The sequence below is a fragment of the Erythrolamprus reginae genome, chromosome 1, assembly GCF_031021105.1.
Source record: "Erythrolamprus reginae isolate rEryReg1 chromosome 1, rEryReg1.hap1, whole genome shotgun sequence".
Taxonomy (NCBI): Eukaryota; Metazoa; Chordata; class Lepidosauria; order Squamata; family Dipsadidae; genus Erythrolamprus; species Erythrolamprus reginae.
Genome location: NC_091950.1, coordinates 314,544,677 through 314,572,364, shown reverse-complemented (window position 1 = coordinate 314,572,364; position 27,688 = coordinate 314,544,677). Strand labels below are relative to the sequence as shown.

The 27,688-nt window shown below is 39.0% G+C and overlaps 1 protein-coding gene across 2 annotated transcripts in view; it reads left to right on the top strand.

The window, feature by feature from the left end:
* The window catches only part of IFNGR1 (interferon gamma receptor 1), a 39,283-nt gene extending 26,824 nt beyond the window's left edge, over window positions 1-12,459 (top strand). For both annotated transcript variants that reach the window (XM_070733580.1, XM_070733581.1), the window contains exons 4-7: window positions 280-425; window positions 1,122-1,293; window positions 5,663-5,775; window positions 11,631-12,459. In XM_070733580.1, the coding sequence (XP_070589681.1) occupies window positions 280-425; window positions 1,122-1,293; window positions 5,663-5,775; window positions 11,631-12,050 (851 nt within the window). In that variant the 3' untranslated portion in view covers window positions 12,051-12,459. The remainder of the gene's footprint in view (window positions 1-279; window positions 426-1,121; window positions 1,294-5,662; window positions 5,776-11,630) is intronic.
* The last annotated feature ends 15,229 nt before the right edge of the window (window positions 12,460-27,688 follow it).

Sequence of the window (27,688 nt, the reverse complement as noted above, 5' to 3'; positions counted from 1 at the left end):
CAACTCTTTGAATTGTGAGCGGAAACTGATCGGCAGCCAGTACAAGCCATGGAGTATTGGAGAGATGTGGGCTATGTTTTATAAGGCAGACGAGATTTTGAGTTTTGACATATTTCATCAGTTTGTAAAAGTGGCATCCTAATTGCATGTCCTACATTTTGTTCCCAGAAAATGACTTATACCGTTGCACCCTACTTCTATATAAATAAGCAGTTTCTTAGAATGTTGTGTTGTATTGTCAACATTTGATATTGACGGAAAAATTTGCAATTCTTTCAGGCCAAATAGGACCTCCGAAGTTCAATCTTTCCATTGATAATCAGGGAATACTAGTTAACATTGAACCTCCTTTATTGCCATTTGAGAACTGGATTGAGGATTTCAGCTTCAAATTGTTTGTTTGGGAAAATGGAAACCCAAAAGAGGTATATTTTAAATCTCTGTTTTTTCTTCCTAATATTTTTGCCTTTTGATGCTGTATTCAAAAGAAGTAGTTAAACTTTGTGAACTTGGTGGCTGCTCTAGCTGTGTCTGACATTGGTCGTAGCAGAGTAGAGAATGGCAGGTGGTGCAGTATGTTGCCAATAAGGCAGAATGCCTTTTGCCACTGTTATCAGCCCTTTATCAGCCCTTCAAGATCAACCTCACTGGGAATCACGCAGTTCAATATTATTTTTATGCTAAAGGTATAGTAACAGAATCTTGCAAGACTGAATGTGACTCTTATGAATTTCAAAACTTACAGGTTTGGAAACTACATTCCAGAAAACTCTGAACTACTTCTGCAAACCATGCCCTCGTTGTTTGGTAGTTTTCTGGAAGTAAATGTTTTGAGCTGGCAATGGCGCAGAGTATTCTAGACCAAGGGTCTCCAACGTTGGCAACTTTAAGACTTGTGAACTTCAACTCCCAAAATTCCTCAGCCAGCAAAGCTAGGTAAGGAATTCTGGGAATTGAAGTCCACAAGTCTTAAAGTTGCCAAGGTTGGAGACCCCTGTTCTAGATTAAAATGAGAGTCAAAAGGTTTGAAGAAAGAATTGGTTTCTTTGCAGATAAGGACTGCATATTTCTGTTTTATTATGTTTATATTTAATAAAGGAATATATTTTACTTTTTTATAGCGAAAAGAGATTATCTCAGAGAACTGCGATTTCGAGCAATGCAATGAATCTCTGGCTGTTCCTTTGGATACCACTTACTGTATTTCCATCCAAGCCTTTTCGGAGGGTCTATCAAAGGTTGGTGAAGAATCAGAAGAAAAATGCATCTCAGCAACTCCTAAATCCAGCCTAGGTAATGATTTTAAATCTTCGATAAATTGAGAATTGTATAAAATATTCTGTCCTGAAGCTCAGTACATTTCTATCAGCATCTAATTTTTGCATGTCTGTGGGGAAACGTTTTCTCTCAGTGTACAGTATTGCACAGTATTATTTATCGAGGAATCCAGAGGGGCATAAGAGCAAAAAAGCAGAAGTTGGATTTGCCTTCCCTCTCCTCTCCTCTCATTTCCTTTTTCCTTCTTATGAATTCCAACTGATACTAAGAGAAAAGAACTGTTATTTTGAAGTGATACATTTAATATATCACATTTTAAATTGTTGGAATTTGAATACAGTGATCCCTCGATTAGTGCGGGGGTTACGTTCCAAGACCTCCCGCACTAATCGATTTTCCGCGTTATAGTGGTGCGGAAGTAAAAACACCATCTGTGCATGCACATCCTTTTTTTTGCCCTTTTTTTTGCGATTGCAAAGCTGATTGGCCGAGATTTCGGCCAATCAGCAATGGCCGACGTCAGTTTGGTGATGACGTATGACGTCATCGGGCGGGAAAAACCGTGGTGTAGAAAAAAAAACGAGGACTATTTTTAAATGTATTATTTTTTGAAAAACCGTGGTATAGCGTTTCGCACTAATCGAGACCGCACTAATCGAGGGATCACTGTATAGTGTATGTCTAGGTTGAACCTCTTTGTGTACTTTGAATTATGCATCATTGTGATCAGTGGAGCTTTTTCCCTACCAAATTTTACAAAAGATTATGCTTTTAAAAGCATGTGCTAGACTAAGAATCAAAATGTATAGTTTGAGAAGTTAGGTGGATTTTCAACTGGATTGCAGCATATTTTTCTTTCCCATTCTTTGTTCATCCAAAGCCCATTAAAAAAGAGAGAAGGGCTATTCAAATTTTAACTCTGGACAAACAATGTAAATTCTACACCTTTCCAAATTGTTAGTTTTCTCAGTTGGTGATATATTTTTATGAAAGAATAAATATGTTTTATAATTTATCATACTGACTTTTGAAGTTGCAACTAAGGAATACCATTTTAGTGGTCCCAAATATAGGCAATTCTGTCCACTCATAAATCTTGGAAATGCAATTTATTTTTAAAAGGAAAAAAAAATATGTCTATAATTTTTTAAAGCTTTTTAGACAAAGAGTTTCAGAGAATTTTAGGCTGGAAAAATTTATGCGTGGAAAGTAAATGCTAGCTTATAAACACCCACATTGCAAGAATTAGTGTCACAGTCTCGTTGAAAACTCTTGAAGGATACATTAACATGTTGAGACAGTATAGTCATAGCAGGAATTAATACCAAAGTGTATCTGTAATTGATGCTGCAATTACCATGTTCCCCCAAAATAAGACCCAACTAGAAAATAAGCCCTAACATGATTTTTCTGGATGCCTGTAATATGAGCCCTATCCCAAAATAAGCCCCAGTTAAAATTGTCAGCCAAACGGATGCATTTTAGTACCATATTTTCCCCCAAATAAGACCTAACCGAAAAATAAGCCGTAATGCGGCTTTTGGAGCAAAAACAGTCTTATTTTCAGGGAAACACAGCATTGACAAAGTTTTTATTGTTGCATTAAGCAATGTAGAGATCCAGAAACAACCAATTCCTGCCAACTAATTAAAATCAATACATGAGAGAAGAATCATCTCTTATTTTGAGGAAAAGATATGTTGGGAGTCCTGAATGTGTTTTATAGGATTTGCAATTCTATTCTGGGCTGCCGTTTTTTTAAGTAGCATTTTTAAGCACAATATTTGTATACATTTGTATACAGTTTAACATCCAAAAGCACCAATGCAAGGGTTAAGGCCAAGTGAAATATTTCTAATGATACTGTTTCTGCTGTGGTATGTAAGGTACTTGTTCTGCTTTTTTGAGTGCTTTGCTTTGCATGAAGCTTTTTCTCTCATGAGCTTTGTGCTGGAAACTATACAGTAATACCTCGTCTTACGAACTTAATTGGTTCTGGGACAAGGTTCGTAAGGTGAAAAGTTCGTAAGATGAAACAATGTTTCCCATAGGAATCAATGGAAAAGCCAATAATGCGTGCAAGCCCATTAGGAAAATCCAAAACATTAAGGCTTTTTTAAAAAAAGGCGGGGGGGGGGCAGACTAAGCTGAGGCGAACAGAGTGGGGGGAGGGACAGCGAGAGGTGGCAAGAGGTGGCAGTCCCAGCGAAGCAAGGTGAAAAGAGCCTCTATTAAGCTCCATGGGTCTTTCCCTCCTGTTTTTGCCCACCCCGTTCTGCTCATTTTCCTCATACCTTTCTCCTCTTTAGCTCCATGGGTCCTCCCGTTTTTGCCCACCCCGTTCTGCTCATTTTCCCCACACCTTTCTCCTCTTGAGCTCCATGGGTCCCTCCTGTTTTTGCCCACCCCGTTCTGCTCATTTTCCCCACACCTTTCTCCTCTCTTGAGCTCCATTGGTCCCTCCCGTTTTTGCCCACCCCGTTCTGCTCATTTTCCCCACACCTTTCTCCTCTTGAGCTCCATGGGTCCCTCCCGTTTTTGCCCACCCCGTTCTACTCATTTTCCCCACACCTTTCTCCTCTTGAGCTCCATGGGTCCCTCCCGTTTTTGCCCACCCCGTTCTACTCATTTTCCCCACACCTTTCTCCTCTTGAGCTCCATGGGTCCCTCCCGTTTTTGCCCACCCCGTTCTGCTCATTTTCCCCACACCTTTCTCCTCTTGAGCTCCATGGGTCCCTCCCGTTTTTGCCCACCCCGTTCTACTCATTTTCCCCACACCTTTCTCCTCTTGAGCTCCATGGGTCCCTCCCGTTTTTGCCCACCCCGTTCTGCTCATTTTCCCCACACCTTTCTCCTCTTGAGCTCCATGGGTCCCTCCCGTTTTTGCCCACCCCGTTCTGCTCATTTTCCCCACACCTTTCTCCTCTTGAGCTCCATGGGTCCCTCCCGTTTTTGCCCACCCCTTTCTACTCATTTTCCCCACACCTTTCTCCTCTTGAGCTCCATGGGTCCCTCCCGTTTTTGCCCACCCCGTTCTACTCATTTTCCCCACACCTTTCTCCTCTTGAGCTCCATGGGTCCCTCCCGTTTTTGCCCACCCCGTTCTACTCATTTTCCCCACACCTTTCTCCTCTTGAGCTCCATGGGTCCCTCCCGTTTTTGCCCACCCCGTTCTGCTCATTTTCCCCACACCTTTCTCCTCTTGAGCTCCATGGGTCCCTCCCGTTTTTGCCCACCCCATTCTACTCATTTTCCCCACACCTTTCTCCTCTTGAGCTCCATGGGTCCCTCCCGTTTTTGCCCACCCCGTTCTACTCATTTTCCCCACACCTTTCTCCTCTTGAGCTCCATGGGTCCCTCCCGTTTTTGCCCACCCCGTTCTACTCATTTTCCCCACACCTTTCTCCTCTTGAGCTCCATGGGTCCCTCCCGTTTTTGCCCACCCCGTTCTGCTCATTTTCCCCACACCTTTCTCCTCTCTTGAGCTCCATGGGTCCCTCTCATTTTTGCCCACCCCGTTCTGCTCATCTTCCCCACATCTTTCTCCTCTTGAGCTCCATGAGTCCCTCCCGTTTTTGCCCACCCCGTTCTGCTCCTTTTCCCCCACACCTTTCTCCTCTCTTGAGCTCCATGGGTCCCTCCCGTTTTTGCCCACCCCGTTCTGCTCATTTTCCCCACACCTTTCTCCTCTCTTGAGCTCCATGTGTCTTTCCCTCCCATTTTTGCCCAACCCATTCTGCTCATTTCTCCCACACCTTTCTCCTCTCTTGAGCTCCATGAGTCTTTTCCCCATGCAGTTTGGAAGGGGGGAGTTTGTCGCTGGGATTCAAACAGCCTGGCAAAAATGAAGGGAATCGAGGAGCCTCAGGGAAATCCTGGCGGCTGCTCGGGGTTCGTAAGGTGAAAATAGTTCAGAATAAGAGGCAAAAAAATCTTAAGCACTGGGTTCGTATCATGAAAAGTTCATATGAAGAGGGGTTCGTAAGACGAGGTATCACTGTATCTGTATACTTGTACTATTGGCAAAAGATATATAAAATATTATTGTGGAAGTATTTCAAACTGTTAGTGTTCTCTAGCCCTAATTTAAGCTGGGGAGAAAGATAACCTACTATTGCTAGCTACCTCAATATAAAATGATTTTATAATTGGACCCCTTTAAATACACTGGATTGTGCTTTTTTGGACAGTGGCTGCATAAATTTGTGATTTTAGAGAGCTGCATGAGTTCATTGTGCTTTATGAAAGAAGGACCAGTTAACCTCTGGATAACTGTATATCTTTTGTCTCATTGAAGTATATAGAAAATGTACATCATATGGTGGTATTATGTATTCAGCATTAATTCTATGTACAATAACATGTGTCTTTTTTAATTTTGTAGGTTTTACACTATTGATAGTTTTTGGAATTGTTGCTGTCGTTATTTTGTTAATCGTTCTTGCTATATTCTTTATAAAATTTCAAGAGCCAAAAATTCCATTTCCGAAAAATCTGGTAAGATATCCCAATATTTTGTATTCCTTCTGAGTTATTAGCATTATGTTTATTGCAAGGTTCCTTTAACACAGTCCTTCTCAAATAGTGGGGCAGACCCCTCTTGGGGGGGGGGGGCTTGGAGCGATGCCAGTGGTGGTCGCGTGACCTCGGGGAATGTGCTTTTTTTTGCCCAGGAAGTAGGGGTTTTTTGCACCAAACAATGGCACACAGCATAGAGCAGGAGATATGAAGTGCAGATAACAAGCCTTTAAGAGACACCATGGAAAATATTTAACAGGGATGAAAAGAAAGGAGAAAGACAGAGATATTGAGACAAACGTAAGTCTCCCAAAAGCTAAGACGAGGAACTATGACAAAGCATATGTAGTGCTTGGCTTCACTGTGACTACGGTGGGAGACAAGGAAAGACCAGTATGTTTACTGTGTATAAAAATGTTGGCAGCAGACAGCATGAAGCCAAATACGTTAAGGCATCACTTAAACACATTACACCCCAAACATGCTGATAAGCCACCTGAGTTTTTTCAGTGAAAACATGCCGAATATTGCACACAATTGTCCCAGTGGAGAGTTAGGGAGGTGTGAAATGTTTACTTCTTACTGAGTGTTCTGTCTAGTAGAATCCTCCCAAAAATTCACAGGTACAAATTTCAGACACACACATGTTTGAAAATTCAAAACAATGTTCTTTATAATGAAAATTCCCTTAACCTAAGCCCTCTCTTGGTATAGCAAAGAGCACTCCTCTCCAAACAAACTGGTAATTTGTACAAGTCCCTTATCAGTTCTGTGATACTTAGCTTGCAGCTGTGAGGCAATTCACAGTCCTTCTTCTTTCACAAAGTGAAACACACTTTGCTCTGGTTTAGTTTCAAAGCGGGGAAAATCAGCACACAAAAAGTCAAAGTCAGTAAAGCAGTCAGGAAACACAACGATCAGATAATCCTCCACAATGGCCAAACCCACAGGCTGCTATTTATAGCAGCCTCACTAATCACCACAGCCCCACCCAACCACAGGTGGGCTCATTTTCTTTGATAATAATCTCTCAGTTGTTGTTGCCTATGCATCGCTCTCCGCATGTCTGGCTGTATCATTAACTCTTGTTCTGAATCCAAGGAGGAGCTAGATAATTGATCTCCTTCTGAGCTGTCTGCCACACTCTCCTCCTCCCTGTCATTCATGTCTTCTTGGTCAGAGGAGCCTTCATCAGCAGATTCCACCAGGGGCAAAACAGGCCTGCAGCATGTGGATGTCTCCCCCACATCCACAGTCCTTGGGGCAGGAGCTGGGCCAGAGCTAATCACAACACTGAGGGGGGCGCAACAGAAAATAATTGAGAAGCACTGCTTTAACATAATCTTGCAAATCTGAAAGTACCCCACCTATTCCTCTCTTTTACTCTCCCCAAAACTAGGGAGGGTCTCTTCTGAAATGTTGTTGCCATGATTTTTCCTTTAAACTTAATTTTCATTTATCAGATCATTGTCTACCTGCAGCTCTTCCTCCCCCAAGGTTATTCCCACAGAATATAACAGTGGGTTTGTAAGTTTGACATTTCTGTTGCTAGAAGTGCTCCCTAGTAAGGCTTGCACTGTTACAGTGAGGTTTGGCTTTGCGGAGAAAAATATCAAAGGCACCTCACTACCCCTTCAGCCCATAGAAGGACAGCACCAATCTCAATATTTACTTAGCCAATAAACATTGTAAATATGATCTGAAAACCATTAGTAAAAAGGGATCGTAATGAAGTCCTAAAGTCAAGTTATCCCTTTTTAAGCCAAATTATTTGTCCTTGAGGTAGAAACTAAAAGCCAATGTTTTTGGTTGCTTAACGATACCATTCATTTGGTCTTGTGATAATAGCTTGCAGTTGTTTGAACGCAATAATCCCTTTTAACCAATCCCTTTTAAAAGGAGACGTTCCTGATGATTGGAGAATGGCCAGTGTTGTGCCTATCCACAAGAAGGGCAGTAGAGAAGAAGCTGGTAACTACAGGCAGTGTTCCCTCTAATTTTTTGGGGGGGTGGGCAGAAAAGTATAGTGTCTGAGCGGCAGTTCCTTCAGGACTGGGCGGCACAGAAATAATAAACAAACAAACAAACAAATAAATAAAAAACCCACCCTGTTTTGCCTCAGAGAATATCAAAATAAAATACTGTACTGTGTGTCTATAACAGTGAGCTCATAATAGGGCAACTATCAATATCAAAATGCCACTTAAATAGTTGAGCTAGTTTCAAACTAGATTTTGATTTTCTTTCTCTCTTCCTTACTCCCATTCTTTTTCTTTCTCTTTTCTTTCCTCTCTTTTTTCTATCTGTTTCTCTCTCTTCCTCTCTTCCTCTCTCTCTCCTTCCCTCTCACTCTTTCCCTCTCGGCTTCTGGGCAGGTTTGGAAAACTCTGAGTTGATGATGATTTTTAAGTGAGCAATTGCTCACTGCTCAGCTTAGAGGGAACTATGAGTACAGGCCAGTTAGCTTGACATCAGTTATAGTTAAAATGATGGAGACTCTACTCAAAAAGAGGATAAATCAGCACCTAAAAACCAATAACTTTAAACCAATGGCTTTACTGAGGGCAATTCATGTCAGACTAATCTCTGATTTCTTTGACTATGTCACAAAGGTGTTGGATGAAGGTGGTGCCGTGGATATTGCTTATCTGGACTTTGATACGGTTCCACATAAAGAGCTGATAGATACGTTAGTGAAGATTGGACTTAAACCCTGGATTTGCAGCGGTCTGAAGCGTAGATATAATAGGGTTATTGTTAATGGTGAGGATTCTGAGCAGAGCCTGGTTACAAAAGGTGTGCCGCAAGGATCAGTTCTGGATCCTATTCTTTTTAATATCTTTGTGAGTGACATAGGGGAACGTTTGGTAGGGAAGGTTTGCCTATTTGCTGAAGTGTGCAATAGGGTAGGGAAGGTTTGCCTATTTGCTAAAGGGTAGGGAAGGTTTGCCTATTTGCTAAAGGGTAGGGAAGGTTTGCCTATTTGCTAAAGTGTGCAATAGGGTTGATATTCCTGGAAGCGTCTGTAATATGGCAAATGATTTAGCTTTACCAGATAAGTGGTCAAAGCAATGGAAACTGCAGTTTAATGTTTCCAAATATAAAGTAATGCACTTGGGCAAAAGGAATCCTCAATCTGAGTGTTGTATTTGCAGTTTTGTGTTAGCAAAAACTTCAGAAGAGAAGGATTTAGGGGTAGTGATTTCTGACAGTGCGATCAGGTGGTGGGGAAAGCAAGTAGAATGCTTGGCTGCATAGCTAGAGTTATAACAAGCAGGAAGAGGGAGATTGTGATCACGCTGTATAGAACGCTGGTGAGACCACATTTGCAGTACTGTGTTCAGTTCTGGAGACTTCATCTACAAAAAGATATTGATAAAATTGAACAGGTCCAAAGACAGGCTACAAAAACGGTGGAAGGTCTTAAGCATAAAACCTATCAGGAAAGACTTAATGAACGCAATCTGTATAGTCTGGAGGACAGAAGGGAAAGGGGGGACATGATCAAAACATTTAAATATGCTAAAGGGTTAAATAAGGTTTAGTAGGGAAGTGTTTTTAATAGGACAGTGAACACAAGAACAAGGGGGCACAATCTGAGGTTAGTTGGGAGAAAGATTAGAAGTAACGTGAGAAAATATTATTTTACTGAAAGAGTAGTAGATGCTTGAAACAAACTTCCAGCAGACGTGGTTGGTAAATCCACAGTAACTGAATTTAAACATGCCTGGGATAAACATATATCCATCCTAAAATAAAATACGGGAAATAGTATAAGACTAGATGAACCATGAGATCTTTCTCTGCCGTCAGTCTTCTATATTTCTATGTTTCTATAGCTGTATGACTGCCAAGTAATTCCGGCAATTAAGTTTTGTTGGGGGGGGGGGTGTTCCATTAATTTCCTTAGAGCTCTTAAGAAATTTCTCAGGAAAGGATATAACAATCTTAACAGTATGTTTTTATATTCAAATAAAAGACAAAATCAAATAAAAGGCAAGGAATATTTATTGGGCAATGTTAATTTCGGAATCTTGTTATCTACTAGTTGCAACCAAATCCAGCAACTAGTATGATCTTTATTCAGGAAACAGAAGAATCTGTCTTATTATTCATGCAGAAATACTTTCAAGCAAAGCAACCAATGTTAATAATAATAGCATAGCAGAAGTAATATGTGTATTCCCATCAGTCTTATGGTGTGACTTTCAGCGCAGTTCTTTATATTTACTTTCTTACTGGGTTCATTTAACTTGCATGATGATGGTGCTTGGTTGGTTGACCAATAGGCCAACAGTTTAGACAGGATTTTTATTTTTATCCACCGATTGAAGTCTTCCCAAGCACTGGGATATATTGCTAAATTTACGTATGTTTGGATGATTTATGATTGGATGAATGTAATATCTACATTGCTAATTGCTGGTCTTCCAAGATCTTTCCTCTTAGTTTTATATCAATATCCATTAAAACTGAAAACCAAGTGACTTATGAATCATGGACTGCAGAGGTTTTGGTCACATTCACTAAGTTTATGAAGTTTATAACCCGCAAATGATAGTGTATCGTCAAATAAAATGTTTAACTTTAGAATGCACATTGCATTATAAAGATACTTCCTCTAAATTCACTACTCAGTAGGCGAGGAAAATTTCACCATTTTTCAGTGACTTTGGATTTATTAATTATTATGTGATATCAAGTTGTTGACTCATAGCAATCACATAGTTTTTTTTCTATGATGATCTCACCTGGTCTATCATTAATTAACTGATTGCATATCACATTTATATGGTACCAGAATCACACAGAGGTTCTCAATGTGTTAACTGATTATGTCAAAATAACAGATACCACTTAAACTATATAGTCACATATGTTAACTTGGTGTGTGTTCCCCTTTGCTCAGTATTCATTTCAGTGTAAGGGGTATGATGCATGGAAGAGCGCCATTGGATGTATAGGTCACCCTTGATTTATATTCATAGTAGAGACTTTTGCAACCTTTTTCCCTATAGTCGTTAAGGGAGACCATGAGTTACAAAGTCTTGCTGACTTCTCCATTGACTTTGCTTATCTGAAGCCACTTAGGCAGGTCACAAATGGCAATCACAAGAATGGAGGACACTGCAACTGTTGTAAGTGCAAACTGATTGCCAAGCACTTGAGTTGCAACCATGTGAGTGCAGAGACATAAGTAGGAGGACTGATCACATGTGAGCACAATTATAACTTTAAAAGATCACTAAAGGAACGGTCCTAAACCAATCATTACAATCATTGCAACCTATCATTACAATTCTATGGAGTTCAAATTTGACTATATAAGATCCAAATATAAGCAAAATAAGAATGAAAATGTAAACTATGTTAACCTTAACTTATATATGTTATCCCTACTTAGTGATACGTTACTATATATTAAGTTGATATACTGTACAGTATTTATAAAAATCACTTTTTATAGTCACAGCATTAGGTTTTTACTTTTGTGATGTGTACCACCTACAGTTCACATTGTGGAAATGTTCATTTAATATTTTGTTATGTCCTATGTGTTATGTTTGGGGGTTTTTTATATAATCAATAAAAAATATTTTTTTAAAAGAAGGAACAGTCCTAAGGCAAGAATCAATTGTACAGAGGGAGAGGGAATTTGTTCAATCTCAACTAGAAAAAATGTAGACAGATCAGGACCTCTCTGTCCTAGTTTCACCTGCTAGATATGAGATGGTGTAGCCCTCTGATATAATTTCTATTTCATCCCTTTTTGCAGTTCTAAAAAAAATGGAATAGATGATTGACTTGATGTTGTTGTTGCCTTTTTTTTTAAGATCAATGTGGTAATACACCACCGAGGTTATGCTGAGCCAGAATGCAAATGTGACCCTATAATATCCTACAAGCCAATTGAACTGAGTGAAGATGAAAAACCAGCAGAGAAATTAGATGTCACTGAGAAGGCAGAAACCACTGATCCCAATTATAACAAAGACCTAGTTATCGATGGTTCCCAAAGAACCCAGAAAGGAGAAAGGAGCATCCAAGATGATACAGCTGTAGAAATCTCTGAAGATGAACAAATTCATGAAGACGGTATCACAGATTACTCTAAATCGATCACTGGCCAAGACCCATGTCCTGTTCTTCAAAATCTGGAACTTCCCAGAACAGATGTCATAAACCTAAAACCCACTGTCCTAAGGTGCTCACTAAAACCATCTGGGTATGACAAACCCCACTGGTTTGACTGAAGTTCTAGACATGAATTTTGATGACCCTCCAAAAATTCGGAAAGCCATTGAAAAGAGCATTACATGTATTGAAATTTTCATAGGAAGCATCCATTACCATGCTTGTGAGCACTTTAATCCTTGCAGTAGAATGAATATTCACATAGCTTGATGGCATCAAACCTGAACTGAAAACCTGTAGGTGCCAAAGAACTGAACTGAAGTTACTGAAGCTACCAAGTATCTTCTGAGCTAGATACTTGTAGACATTTGGTAAAAAAAGAAGTCTTATTGTATTCACTCCATTTTGAATAGATAGTTGTAAGATTCTGATAGAATGATATCGTGATATCACATAATGCTGCATTGACATCCTTTTGTTAAGAAGCTGGTATGTTTTAAATATGTTAGAATATATACATCTTTGCTAGTGGCCTTGATGATTGTGTGTTGGTGGGCTAGAATGTTTGGAGAGCACCATTCTGCCCTTTGTTCTCAGAGGAATTACTTTTGTCCTGCCAATTTTTATAGATAGGGGGATTAACTAACAAAAGGCTTCTGTTCATACTGGTCAGTGAAAAAGACTGGGAATATTAGGAGCATATATGTATTAGGGACAGTTTGTGAAGTTGCCTTTTTTTCTAACGGAAGAAAAAACCCAAAAGACCAATTTTTAAAGAAATGCTAGAAAAGTATGGGTTTCAGCTAAGACAGTGTCAAACTCAAAGCTTGTGGGCATTCAAGGTGCTTAGATCTGGTCCTGGCCGGCTGAAAGGGGGACTCCAGGAAGGACGTCTCAGTGACATCAAAGCTCCATCCCTGGAATACACTTGTGGGATTCCCCACCTCCTTTTGCACCTCCCGACTGGCCGACAGCTCCCCGGCTGTTCTGAGAAGCACCACCGCCCGGCTGTCACCTTCAGAAACAGCCAGGGCGCTTCTCGGCGGTCTCCCGAACGCCAAACCTGGAAGTTTGGCAAAAGTTTGGGTTCGGGTTCGGGTTCAGGAGAGCGCCGGGAAGCGCTCAGACTGTTCCGGAAGGTGACAGCTGGGCGGCGGTGCTTCCTGGCGCTTTCCCGAGCGCCGAACTTGAAAGTTCAGCAAAAGTTCGGGTTCGGGTGCTGAACCCGAACTTTTTTAAAAATTCGGGTCCCGAACCCGAACTTCATTGGGTTCGCCCAACACTAATTACAACCATAGAGACCCAGGTTCAAGTCACACTTCACACATGACTTCCAACAAGCAGAATCAATGGAGATGCTGGTAGTAAAATCATAAGTTGCAATCCACACAATGTCTTGTTTAACAGCCACAGGTGTTTCTCTTAATGGGGTCGTTAGGGCCACAAGATATAAGAGCCATAGTGGCATAATGGTTGGAATGCCACATTGCAGGCTACTTCTGCTGACAGCTGATTGACTGCAATTTGGCAGTTCAGTTCTCACCAGGCTCAGGATTGATTCAGCCTTCCATCCTTCCAAGGTGGGTAAAATGAGGACCCAGATTGTTGGGGGCAATATGCTGACTCTGTAAACCGCTTAGAGGGCTATAAAGCAATATCTAAGTTTAAGTTATTGCTATCTTACTTAATGGCCACATCACATTGCAACCAAGTTGCAGGTTTCAGTCATTAAGCAAGTTCTACCTGTAAAGTTATCTGTGTCTCTACTCTTAACCTTTTTTGTTGTTGTTAGCAGAAAGCAAACTGAAACTCACTAATTAGCAGATAGGCATTTTTTAGAATTACTTATAAGGTTATAGTTATAGATTCTCTTGTTTCCTATTCTCCTTGAATATCTTCTTGATCTTAAGACTGGCTGCCAATGCCTCGGTTCAGAAGGTGCACAGTCCCACTTTGTATTGTGTATTTGTTGTGAGATCCAATAGAGTTTAACTTTCCTCTTTTGGATTGTTTTAGCACATAGTTAAGTAATTGAGACAAACCTAGTTTTCTTTCCAGTTGGAAAAACTATGGCAACAATTCAGTAAACAAATTATCTATGAAATTAAAACTACACAACTTTTGAAATCGTATCCTTACAGTTTGAAAGATGTTGCAAGCAATAGCTTAAGAATAAAAGTATCTCCCAATTACATTATCGTTTAGTTGACTGGGGAGGGTAGCTTTTTAAAATTTGATCTACGAAAGCTATGCTTGCTTTGGGGGAAAGATTCAGATCTCATGACAGCAACACACCAGATGCTCCAGCCTCATAAATTAGGAAAAGATTATGCATAGCCAGCTGCACCATATAAATGCCCAGTGTTTTTTATACTACACCATGACTTTTTGTATTTGTCATATGGTCTAGCATCTGGTCAGCCTAGTCCACCTCCTATATATCTTCTGGAGTCAGACATATATTTATTTTGGTGTTATTTATGTTCAGAGTTTCTTCCTATATTGGATGATTGTTTTGGTTTTGATGGTGAAAGAAAACACACTAACCAAAATGGTCAAGAAAATGGGGAAAAAAACCTCAAACCAATCATAAATTGATACTAAGAGAAAATACTGAACTAGGCAAAGGCAGCTTATTCTGATGAGTTTGGGGGTTTATACCTAATTTACTCAAGTTTACAATTTGTGGTTTTGTTTTGGGGGGAATTTTTTTATATATGTTTTTTTGGGAGGTGACTTTTTAAACACCATAGAACAAAATTTTGCAGAATAAGGTACAGTATTTTGTCTTCCCGTAGATACATTGTAGTATGACTTTGTGGATAAGTATTAAAAAGGAAGTAAACATGCACTGGTTTTTCAGAATGGCTGCAAAGTATCTATTTGTATTGCACTTCCCATTTGTAGCGAGACGTTCAACATAGGAACTATGGTTTTTTTTTACTGTGAATTGGCCTTGTGTGCCTTTAATAACATCACACAGATCAGGATGTTTGCTTAACATTTGTAGCAAGTTCCCTAATTGACTTAAGAAGCCGTCCCAGTGACTAAATAGTAAGTTTGAGAAAACCTCTCAGACAATACCTTGTCAAGCGGTGGATTGCTCCCGTTCATCCCAGTTCTAAGAACCTATAGCGCTGGCAGCCAGAGGCTCTGCCCACCCTCCCAGGATGCTTCTGTGGAGAAGCAGCGCGCACACAAGCAAACCACTAGTAAAAGGTTTTAGAACCCACTACTGTACCTTGAGTATTCCAAAGCTTGTTTTCAACACAAATTTACACACACAAAAAAATTCACAGAGGACACTTATCCAGTCCTAGTTTAAACTGCTGCTTTTCAAACTTGTGATGCTCCAAATTTTCATTTTGGGTGAACTAGTTCTTTTCTCATATATGTTTAACCAGGTTATGGCACCGTTTGTAGCAAAGGTAATAACATTTTCAATTCTTGTTTCGCTGTAGTCTTGAATACAATTGATGTACAGTGTTCCCTCGATTTTTGCGGGTTCGAACTTCGTGAAAAGTCTATACCACAGTTTTTAAAAAAATATTTATTAAAAAATACTTCGTGGGTTTTTTCCCTATACCACGGTTTTTCCCGCCCGATGATGCCATATGTCATCGCCAAACTTTCGTCCGCCTTTAATAAATATTTTTAATAAATTTTAATAAATAAACATGATGAGTAATAATCTAAATGGTTCCTAAGGGAATGGGAAATTGTAATTTAAAGGTTTAAAGTGTTAAGGGAAGGCTTGTGGTACTGTTCATAGCCAAAAATAGTGTATTTACTTCCGCATCTCCACTTCGTGGAAATTCGATTTTCACAGGCGGTCTTGGAATGCATCCCCTGCGAAAATTGAGGGAACACTGTACTATCTTTTCAACTGTTTTATTAACTGAAGTTTGGGACATTAATAGAACTCATTTCTTAGTGCAACACTTTATTATGCCAAATTCATATTTAAAACTTACTTTCAAAGACTGAAAAAAATCAAAACAATTCTGGTACCTTTCCAATTTTCTCCCACACTTTAATTACAAAAACTTAGAAACGCCAATGTATATGATCATTCAAGAGTTAGGAAAACAAGCCTTTACAGGACTAGAAAATTAATTATTGATGCTGAATATTTTGGTCACAAGTTCCAATTTGATTTCAAATTAACATTTTTAGTATAAATTAAAGTACATATATCCAATCAAATACCTATATCATGTTTGAAGATTGGAATACATCTATATTTTTTAAAATCAAAGGAGCCCCTTTATTACATAAAATATTTACATCACATGCTGAAAACGCTTTCAGATCCTTATAGTCTGAGAACAGGGCTACAGATGCAAATTTCATAAGTAAGACTGGAATTGTTTTGGGTATATAATTCCTTTTAAATAGAATGTTCAAAGTTGAATTTCTGTTATTCTATAAATATGATTATAAATGCATATATGTAAATATATAGTAAGAGTTTGTTTTTGTGTAATTCATTTCATATTCTTTTATGTTTTCAATATATTTTGCTAATTGTCTAAATAAATATTTTTAAATTAACTCAGAATTCCCTACTTTAATATTGTAGCATTCTTTTAAATTTTGTACAGAATTTTATTTTATTTTAATATATCATGTGTTTAAATATCTTTATACCTTAAAAATCAATGTTCAAGAACACTACTTAATTTTGAATAGCTAAGAAAGCAATTTTCTTGAGAGTGCAATATAATCATATCAGGAGAGAGTTTCGGGGATCTTGAATCTAGACAGACAGTTTAATAAGAGCTTCAAGCATGCAAGTTACAAATCATATTAAATTCAGAAATATTGTCAGTAGATGGCACTCTTGTTTCGCATTCAGCAAACGTAGGCATTATGTGGACAGTACAGTAGGTAATTCCAAGAGACTGGGAGTCTGCTTTTCATGCGCAAAGCTGTAAGTTTTTCTAATGAGAGGTTACCATTTTTTCTTTCCAGCAAATCTTACACAAGATTTCATGGTGCATAGGTGACTGACTGATAACAAAACATGTATTTAGCACATTTATAAACTACTGTAAATCCCTAAGGATTCTTAATAAATTGCAATGCTAAAACTACATTATGAGCCAGGGTGGCGCAGCAGGTAGAGTGCTGTACTGCAGGCCACTGAAGTTGACTGTAGATCTGTAGGTCAGCGGTTCAAATCTCAACACCGGCTCAAGGTTGACTCAGCCTTCCTTCCTTACGAGGTGGGTAAAATGAGGACCCAGATTGTGGGGGCAATATGCTGGCTCTGTTAAAAAAAAGTGCTATTGCTAACATGTAAGCCGCCCTGAGTCTAAGGAGAAGGGCGGCATAAAAATCAAATGAATGAATGAATGAATGAATGAATGAATGAATGAATGAATGTGTAGAAACAGCCTGCAATACAAAGGTTTTGATATTACCGTAATAGTAATTCTGTTTTGCTACAGTTCAATTTAAGAATGATACCCCTGCCCTGATGTAGTTTTGCTTCTTTCCAGATTCTACTTTTTAAAATAATTAAAAACAACAACAACAAAACCAGCTAAAGAAAGGTTGGGCAAGAAGACCCTTGTGGAATACTAATGGTGCTATCTACAAAAACACAGTTGCAATAGCATCTTGCCTCCTTGATGCACTTCTTATATTTGCCTTATGCCCTTTCCAATGTTGTAGAACAGGGGTGTCAAACTTGATTTCATTGAGGGCCACATCAGGGTTGTGTTCGGGGAGACAGGGAGTGCATGACCAAGGAGGCCGGAGGTGTGTGGCCAGGGTGGGAATGATGTCATTCATGTGATCAAATGCCACTTTTGCAAGAAGTTTGCTAGCATTCCATCAGCAAAAACAGAGCTTAGGAGCAGTGTGTGGCCCTCCCATCCTCCTGCAGTGCTCTGATAGTCAAAATGGAGCTTGGGGAGGTTGTGTGGCCCTCCTGGGCTCCATTTTTGGCTGCAACATCCTGCAGCCCTCTGCAGGTGAAAACAAAGCTTGGGAGGGCCACATGCTCCATTTTCATTGGCAGAGACACTGCGGCCCAGTCCTCTGTTTCCAGAGTGGCCCCGTGGGCCAGATCTAAGCATCCCATGGTCCGGACCTGTCCTGCGGTCCTTGAGTTTGACACCCCTGTTGTAGAGTAGAGTTCTCACCCTTACATAGCATGCCCATGGGTGATTAGGAATGAATTCAATAACCCTCCAAGATAGCAAGTTGAATAAAGCAGATAGGAATGAAATACTGTAATGTTGGATTCACTTCAAACCCAATACTGTATTGGCAAACCTTGGCAACACAAGGAACTGATGAGAAGTTGAAAGACCAAAGTGGGCAATGTCCCAGCTGTTTAAATAAAATTAGCAAAGAAATAATAATCGTGATTTATGCTATCTAGCTGATATCTGATTATTAGGCAATGCTAAAAATTTGAAGGAATCCAAGTGCTACTTGCAGATAGTCAAGTGTGGCATTTGTCATCCAGGATGTAGATTGCCTTCCTTCCTAATGACACATACAGTATGGTACTAAGCCAGTGATGACGAACCTATGACATGGGTGCCACAGGTGGCAAGCGGAGCCATATCTGCTGGCACGTGAGCCGTCGCACTAGTTCAGCTCCAGTGTGCATGTATATGCAGGCCAGCTGATTTTTGGCTTGCAGAGAGGATATGGGAGGGTGTTTTTGGCTTCCAGAGAGCCTTTGGGGGGATGAGGGAGAGGTTTTTTACCCTACCCCGGCTCCAGGGAAGCCTTTGGAGCCAGAGGAGGGTGAAACATGAGCCTACTGGGCCCACCAGAAGTTGGGAAACAGGCTGTTTCCGGCCTCCAGACAGCTTCTGGGGGGGATGTGTTTTTGCCCTCCCCAGGCATTGAATTATGGGTGTGAGCACTCGTGAACATGCAATAGCGTGTGCACACGCTCTTTCGGCATCCAAGGGAAGAAAGGTTTGCCATCACTGTACTCAGCAATGGTGGTGAGGGATCAACTGAGACTTCTAATCATGTCCAAAGGGTAAAATGAAGGCTTATTCATGCATCAGAAATTATTCTCAGCAATAAATAATAGATATTTTCATCATCTAATTATTAATATGCCCAAACAAAGAGGACTTTATTATAGAACAATGGTAGAATTGCAGTTGAACAGTTTAACATTTTTCCCCCAGGATCTGTTTCCTATCTAATTATTTGCCCAGTAAGTGTGTGAAAAACAGATAAATTATAAGATAGTGGTCATCCCAAAATGGTCTTAATGAGTCTCATAGCTACAAGCAGCTTTGATGTTGCACCTGCCTATTCCAATTGGATACTTTCACTCTGTGGACCACACAGAATCTTCGGTATCTATGAAGGGCTCTACCCTATATAACATTTTTATGATAGGAAACTAATTTCTGTAGCAAAGAAATAATATTTTGTATCCTGCAACTTTCAAAAATATATTTGGGCTCTAATATACTCCTAGGAAAATCTTCTAATTTTTTACAAAGTACTTCATTGTTGGAGTAAACCTGGGCTACTTTAATGCATTCTGCTTGAGACTGCCCTTAAATCAGAGTTGGTCCAGAATGATCCAAACAATGATGGGTGCGCCACATTACGTGTGTTACCAGTTCACTTATTCTGGGTAAAATTCATGGTTCTGATGTTGTTGTTGTGATGGTGGTGGTGGTGGTGGTGGTGGTGGTGGTTATTATTATTGTTGTTGTTGTTGTTGTTGTTGTTATGTCAATACAACTCAGCAAAAGAGATCACTATGCTGGATTTCATATTTCATCACCAGTCGGGCGCTTCCCAAGCACCTAGGACTGTGTAATGTAGCAGCATAATTATGCCGATCCCAGTAAAGCGACCTTTTGCAATTGGCAGATGGAGATTTTGTCAATTCCAATGGTTTTCAAGTGTTTTCTGAGATCCTTTGGCACTGCGCCCAGCATGCCAAGGACCATTGGGACCGCTTTCACTGGCTTATGCCAGAGTTGTTGCAGCTCGATTTTCCGATTTTCGTATTTCGCAAGTTTCTCTAGCTGCTTCTCCTCAATTCTGCTATCTCCTGGGATTGCAATGTCGATGATCCATACTTTCTTTTTCTCCACAATCGTCATCATCATCATCATCATCATCATCATCATCATTATTATTATTATTATTATTATTATATGTGTTTAAAATTTATTTGCAGGTCAATTCCACTACACATTTTAAAGCAGGATGTCAAACTCCCATCGTCACAGCATCGTCATGTGACATATCACTTTTCCTCTTCACTAAACCAGGCATGGGTGTCGCCAGAGCATGATGCATCCGGCCCACGAGCCACAAGTTTGACACCTCTGCTTTAAAGCCTTTAAAGCCTTTCAAGGCACAGGATCTGCCTTTCTGAGGAACTACCTAACTTCTGTTGTCTCTACCTGTCTGGCACAATTCAGTGGATAGGTATGCTTCGGGTCCCATCAATTAAAGAATGCCATATCCCGGGATTTAGGGGAACTACTCTATTGTAATTAGTGTTATCTGGAATAATCTCTCCATCCCAACCCTGGAGATTTGTGTGGCTTCTATCATCATGTTATTCAGGAAACTAGGCCTTGGAGGCAGGGAGATTGTGAAGCATCATTTTGCCAAATTTATTTTGAGCTGCTTTGGCCATGTTTTAAATACTTTTGGTCAGTGGTATCTTTGATATATACTAATATATAGAATTGGTTCTTAGTTGCAATCATTTGTCCCATTGGGATTGGAGGGCATAGAAGTCAAATTAATTAAATTAAATTACATTAAATTTGAGAGGCTTATCTTTTGAAAAGAAATTAAGAGCAAAGACCCTTTTTTCCAGTTTAAAAAATGTGGTAGATGGTTGTTAGATAAAATATAACAACATACTGTATCAATGCCTCACAACTTTTAAGTCATTAATCATGTCTCTTGACCAAGCTAAGAATCACTTTTATTTTAGCTTACTCAGCTCTTTTTTTCTTGACACCTCTGAATATTTCAGTATAGTGGGAAAAAGCAACTATTTACTGTTATTTACAGTTACTATTAGGACAAGATACAATCTGAAAAAGGGTAGAATTTTGAGTTGCATTTTCTTTTTTTGGTTGATTTTCTAAATGTTAACATCTAAATACTGTACAACATCATTTCAATTACATTAAATTACTGCATTTTAATTAAAAAAATATTCAAGAAATCACAAGTTTTATAACAAATATTTTTTTGTTTTGAGACTGATAGTTTAATTCTGTTGTATGTGTATATGTTTGAATTACTCTCTGGATTCTTTCCATCCAAATATAATTGTGTTTTTTTTTTTAAATGCTTTGGCTATCTGGCTGAGATTGTTTAAAAAAAATCTCTTCATATAATTTCATTCCAAATTCTTGTATGGTTTCCCTTCAGTCCATCTGGCAATATGTGATGCTATTTGGACTAAATCTGAGAATATTATTTACATCTCTAATTCAGAAGGCTTCCAGCAACATTTGTGTGCCTTGGTCTCCTAAATGCAATTTATGCATTTTCAATTTATGCATTTTGGGCGAAGAGAACATTATTTCCAGTTCAACAATTGAAAAATCAGGAAAAGTGAATTCTTTTTATTAAGAGGGTTACAAATTTATAGGTGCCTTCAGTCACAGTAATAAAACAAAATTTATCATATTAACCATTTGGTGTTTTTTTTTTCAAAAACAGAGTTATTAGATGTAATAAAACATAAGTTATGTAATCCACATTTATTTCTTGGCTTATTCAGACAAGGTATATTTTTAAAAAGTCCCACTGACTGAGAAACAAGGTTAACGTTTTTTAAGTAGTCATAATTTTATAACTAGAACAGCTGTTTGAAAGGGAAATCAGATAGCCACTATTTCTTATGCATAATCATAAGAAAGTTGGATAACTAAAATTAAATAGCTATCTTAAATACAGTTCTGTTTTTTAGATGGAGTTTCTGTTCATTTTTCTAATACCACTGTTTAACACAGTCCGGTAATATATTATTGCATTGTATATGTTTATTATATTATATTATATTATATTATATTATATTATATTATATTATATTATATTATATTATATTATATTATATTATATTATATTATATTATATTATTATTTTTATTGTGTTCATCAATTGTGTTCAGGTTTTTCAAATAATTTTAATTTAGGGGAAGGAACCAGAATCTCTTATAACAGGGTACACACACATCAAATTGAATTGACAGATACATAAAATAAATAGAAGAAATAAAATGCAATTATAATTATAATCATAAACTTTTTTTTCACTGCATGGTAATTATATAGACCAGAAGTCTTCAAAATTGGCAACTTTAAGACCTGTGGACTCCAACTCTTAGAATTCTAGGGGTTGAAGTACACAAGTCTTAAAGTTGCCAAGTTTGGGGGGCCCTGATATAGACAGTGTCTAAGGACAAAGGTCATTTTTTTTACACTGATTGACATATTCTGTCCAATAGCTCTCCTATTGCCCTTGACAAAGAAGTCATATAATTAACGACAAGGTGATTTTTTCTGTATAAACTTACGCCAATCCATAACAATAGCCAAAACCACATTATTTTTTATGGCAGTGATTCTCAACCTTTCTAATGCGACCCCTCGTGTTATGGTGACTCTGAAACCATAAGTCTAGCGCCAATTCTCCAAACAGAGCTTTAAGCTGATAGGCAGGAAGGACAGAGGGAAACCCCCACTGTAAACACCTGATTGGTCGGATTGTAAAATACGTTCCAAGGCGCCAGAATAGAAGCTTTAGTTCCTAACATCAGGGGGGAATTGTATTTTCCCATAGTCTTAAGCGACCCCTGTGAAACGGTCATTCGAACCCCCAAAGGGGTCCCAACCCACAAGTTGAGAACCACTGCTTTATGGGAATCCAGTCTGGAATGGAAAACAGCATGAAAGTCTGAGATTAGGTCACTATGTTTTTTTATTGAAACCCTCCCAGTGTCATGATTATGGGCAGCTATATAAATAAAGGGTACAGGGAAAAGTACATTTGATGGATAGGTTTAACACAATGAAAAAGTACTTTATGATATCATTATCATATGGAGATCCATATGTTATGCCAACTTCAGAACAGTCTAAAGATCTTTCAGTCTTATTTGCAATAAAGTTCAGACTTCTTTAACACTTTTAGCTCCTTAGCTGAATTAAAAGGTCAAGAGTAAAGGAGGTTGAGTCTACCCATCTTATTAAAGTGGCTAGTTTGGCTTCAGTTCAGAGAATGGCTATCAAACTCATGGTGTTATGTTACCATTACGTGACATTTAGTGGCATTTTTCCCTTTGTGGAACAGGGTGGATGTGGCCTACACATGATGCAATTTGACACCCCTGGTTTAAAATCTTTTATTTATTTATTCATTCATTCATTCATTCATTCATTCATTCATTCATTTATTTATTTTGTCCAATACACAATGAGAGTTTTAGTGGGTATATATTTATACCCACTAAAGGCAGAGAATTATCCTCTAGGCTACAGTATCCAATCCCTTCAGCTTTGCACCAGGGAAGGGTTACATATTTTTGTGTAGAATCACCCTGGTGTATTGAAGGAACATCACAGCTCCTTATTTGCCTCTCGGCCCAACCCAGGGCCATTTCCAAGGCAGTTAATTTTATTGATAGCCGACAATTCTATCTGTATGTGTCACATGTTTTTTTGCTGTATTTGAAAATTAAGGGAGACTAGGATAGATCTATTTCGGCCTTATTTTGGCCTCATCAGCTAGCCATATCCACTGGGACTTATATACACACACATAGTAAAATACATGATGAAGGTTATAGAGGACATAGTCATAGTAAAATATATCTATGAAGAATAGAAAAGAAGATATAGTAATAGAACATATAAATGGAAGAATAGAAGAGATATAGGAATAGAAGAAAGGTATAGGAGATATAGGAGAGCAATAGGACAGGGGACGGAAGGCACTCTAGTGCACTTGTACTTGCCCCTTATTGACTGCCTAGGAATCTGGATAGGTCAACCGTAGATAATCTAAGGGTAATGTGTTGGGAGTTTGGGGATGACACTATGGAGTTCCACACTTCGACAACTCGGTTACTGAAGTCATATTTTTACAGTCAAGTTTGGAGTGGTTAATCAACCTTTACCTCTTGGTGTGATTCAATTATCATTATTTAGGCTTTGAACCATGGTTTATCCCACTATGGAAACTCAGAATCAGTTTCACCTTTTCAAATATCCACTAAGTGTGAGGAGGTTCTGAAGGTGAATTAAATCAGCAGTGCCCACTTTGAAATGATCAACAGGTACATCCTTGCCAGAATAAATGCACAAATTTTTATCTACACAGACACTTGCAGATCAGTCACATAGGATTGCCAAGTATTCTAATAAAATAATCCCATTTTTATTTAGCTTTCTGTTTTAGTGCAATGGGTGAATCAAGTCTCAGAACGAGAACAACGAAGTTCTATATTCATTTTTCACCGATAGACCTGTTGCCAACACATTGGCAGATGATAATAAGAAACTGACACACCCCAAAGGATAAGAACCATTGAGGTGGTGCCTCAACTTGTACAAAATGAATAAGGGCAAGAAGCCAATGTTGTTGGCCTTGTGGCTATTGATGTCATGTGATTAGCAGCATAACCCTATATGTGCCTAGTACAAAATAGAGACATTTTCTATAGGATTGCTGCAGTTTCATGTACAATTTATTTATCATTTATTTATTATTTGGACCTCTAGGCAGCCCTTCTCCGTAAACCCGGGGCGGCTTACAAAACAAATGTCCTAGAAATGAATTGAACCCAGTGGGGTTTATAGTGTAGGGTTGCAGTATAAAGAAAAGTGGTACAATCTCACAGCCGATTGTAATTGTTGAGTAAATCAATTCAATATTCATGAAATGAATATAAAATAATGGTTGATTTTGAGTGTGTCACAGCATTTCATTTCATTTCATTGGATTTGTATGCCGCCCCTCTCCGTAGACTCGGGGTGGCTAACAACAGTGGTAAAAACAATATGCGACAATCCAATACTAAAGCAGCTAAAAACCCTTATTTTAAAACCAATCATACATTCAAACGTACCATACATAAATTGTAGAAGCCTAGGGGGAAAGAATATCTCAGTTCCCCCATGCCTGATGACAGAGGTGGGTTTTAAGAAGCTTACGAAAGGCAAGAAGGGTGGGGGCTATTCTAATCTCTGGGGGGAGTTAGTTTCAGAGGGCTGGGGCCGCCACAGAGAAGGCTCTTCCCCTGGGTCCCGCCAAACGACATTGTTTAGTTGACGGGACCCAGAGAAGGCCCACTCTGTGGGACCTAATTGGTCGCTGGGATTCGTGTGGCAGATAACAAATAACAACCTTAAAATGTATCCTCTTATTTGACCCCAGTGACAATCATTAAGTGTTGTACCTCATGATTTTTGACAAATGTCTTTTCTTTTATGTACACTGAGTGCATCTGCACCAAAGACAAATTCTTTGTGTGTCCAATAACACTTGGCAAATAAAGAATTCTATTCTATTCTATTCTAGAGTTAAATCCCCAGGAAGAGATTCCTTGGTTGTAAAGCTGTGCTGGCCAACTCTAGGTTTTGGACTTTTTTAAAAAAATAAACAAAAGTTTTTCTGCCCCATAAATTATGAATGTCTTTTCATTCAACTGAAACGTTTTTCATCAATTAATCCAAATGATTAATCAAGTAAAATACCATAGGATACACCACTCCTTAAGACTGTGTAACAGGAAACAAAAATTAGCATAATCCTTCTAGCAGAAAATGCTGGTGTAAGTCCCATACCAAGTTGTCGCTAAAATTACAAACTTCCACAGGATTTTCTACCAGCGCCAAGAATGGTGGCTTTGTGTCCCATGTGCATTTGCCTACAAAAGATGACAAAACTTTTTTTTGGGTGGGGGGGACCCACTTCTCTGTGCGGTTTCTGTAAAGCTAATAATAATTCATAATTAATAATTTATTAGATTTGTATGCTGCCCCTCTCCGAGAACTCGGAGCGGCTCACAACAACAATAAATACAATAGAATACAAATCCAATACAAACTATATTTTAAAAAACACATTATTATTCAAAACTAGCAGTTCTAAAACAATCACACCAATCTCATATAAAGAGCTGATAGATAAATTAGTGAAGATTGGACTAAATCCCTGGATAGTTCGGTGGATTTGCAACCGTCTAAAGCGTAGACATCAGAGGGTTGTTGTTAATGGCGAGTATTCTGAGCAGAGACTGGTTACAAATGTGTGCCACAAGGGTCTGTTGTGGGTCCTATTCTTTTTAATATGTTTGGAAGTGACATAGGGGAAGGTTTGGTAGAGAAGGTTTGCCTATTTGCCGATGACTCTAAAGTGTGCAATAGGGTTGATATTCCTGGAGGCGTCTGTAATATGGCAAATGATTTAGCTTTACTAGATAAATGGTCAAAGCAATGGAAACTGCAGTTTAATGTTTCCAAATGTAAAATAATGCACTTGGGCAAAAGGAATCCTCAATCTAAGTATTGTATTGAGTTCTGTGTTAGCAAAAACTTCAGAAGAGAAGGATTTAGGGGTAATGATTTCTGACAGTCTCAAAATGGGTGAACAGTGCGATCAGGCATTAGGAAAAGCAAGTAGAATGCTTGGCTGCATAGCTAGTGGTATAACAAGCAGGAAGAGGGAGATTGTGATCCCGCTATATAGAGCGCTGGTGAGACCACATTTGGAATACTGAGTTTAGTTCTGGAGACCTCATCTACAAAAAGATCTTGACAAAATTGAACGGGTCCAAAGACGGGCTACAAGAATGGTGGAATGTCTTAAGCATAAAACTTATCAGGAAAGACTTAATGAACGCAATCTGTATAGTCTGGAGGACAGAAGGGAAAGGGGGGGACATGATCAAAACATTTAAATATGCTAAAGGGTTAAATAAGGTTCAGGAGGGAAGTGTTTTTAATAGGAAAATGAACACAAGAACAAGGGGAGTCTTCAGAGAGGGGCAGCATACAAATCTAATAAAACTAAACAAAACTAAACTAGTTGTGAGGAAGATCAAAAGCAACATGAGAAAATATTATTTTACTGAAAGAGTAGCAGATGCTTGGAACAAACTTCCAGCAGAGGTGATTGGTAAATCCACAGTAACTGAATTTAAACATGCCTGGGATAAATCCATCCTAAAATAAAATACGGGAAATAGTATAAGGGCAGACTAGATGGACCATGAGATCTTTTTCTGCCATCAATCTTCTATGTTTCTATGTTTCTATATGTTGAGTCAGGAAAGGTGAGGGGGGAAGATGAGGGGGGAAGCTGTGGCACTTCACAGCTTCCCAATGCCCCCACACGTAGCAATTTAGAAACAGGAAGATTTCATAACGCTAGGGTAAATACCGTAAGAGTTAAACCAAAATCAATCCATCAATGAGACAACTTTCTGGAAGAAAAGCCTTATGTAAAATTGTATTTGCCCTCAGCGAAAAGTGGGGTGGGGGTGGGGGAGGGAGAGAAAAGATGAAACAAGAGCTTAGTTGTTGACGAGATTGGCCAGCATCTTAACCCTGCAATTCGACTGCCTTCCCTCCCTCCCCCCCGAAAAAAATATTTAAACCCCCAGCCAGGGGCCCTACATGGGGCTAGCATTCCGGCGGAGGGCGTTCTTCACCCCGATCCCATCTCGCCCCTATTCAGCTTAATAAGCAGGCGTGGCTTCTGACTACTTTTGGATTCG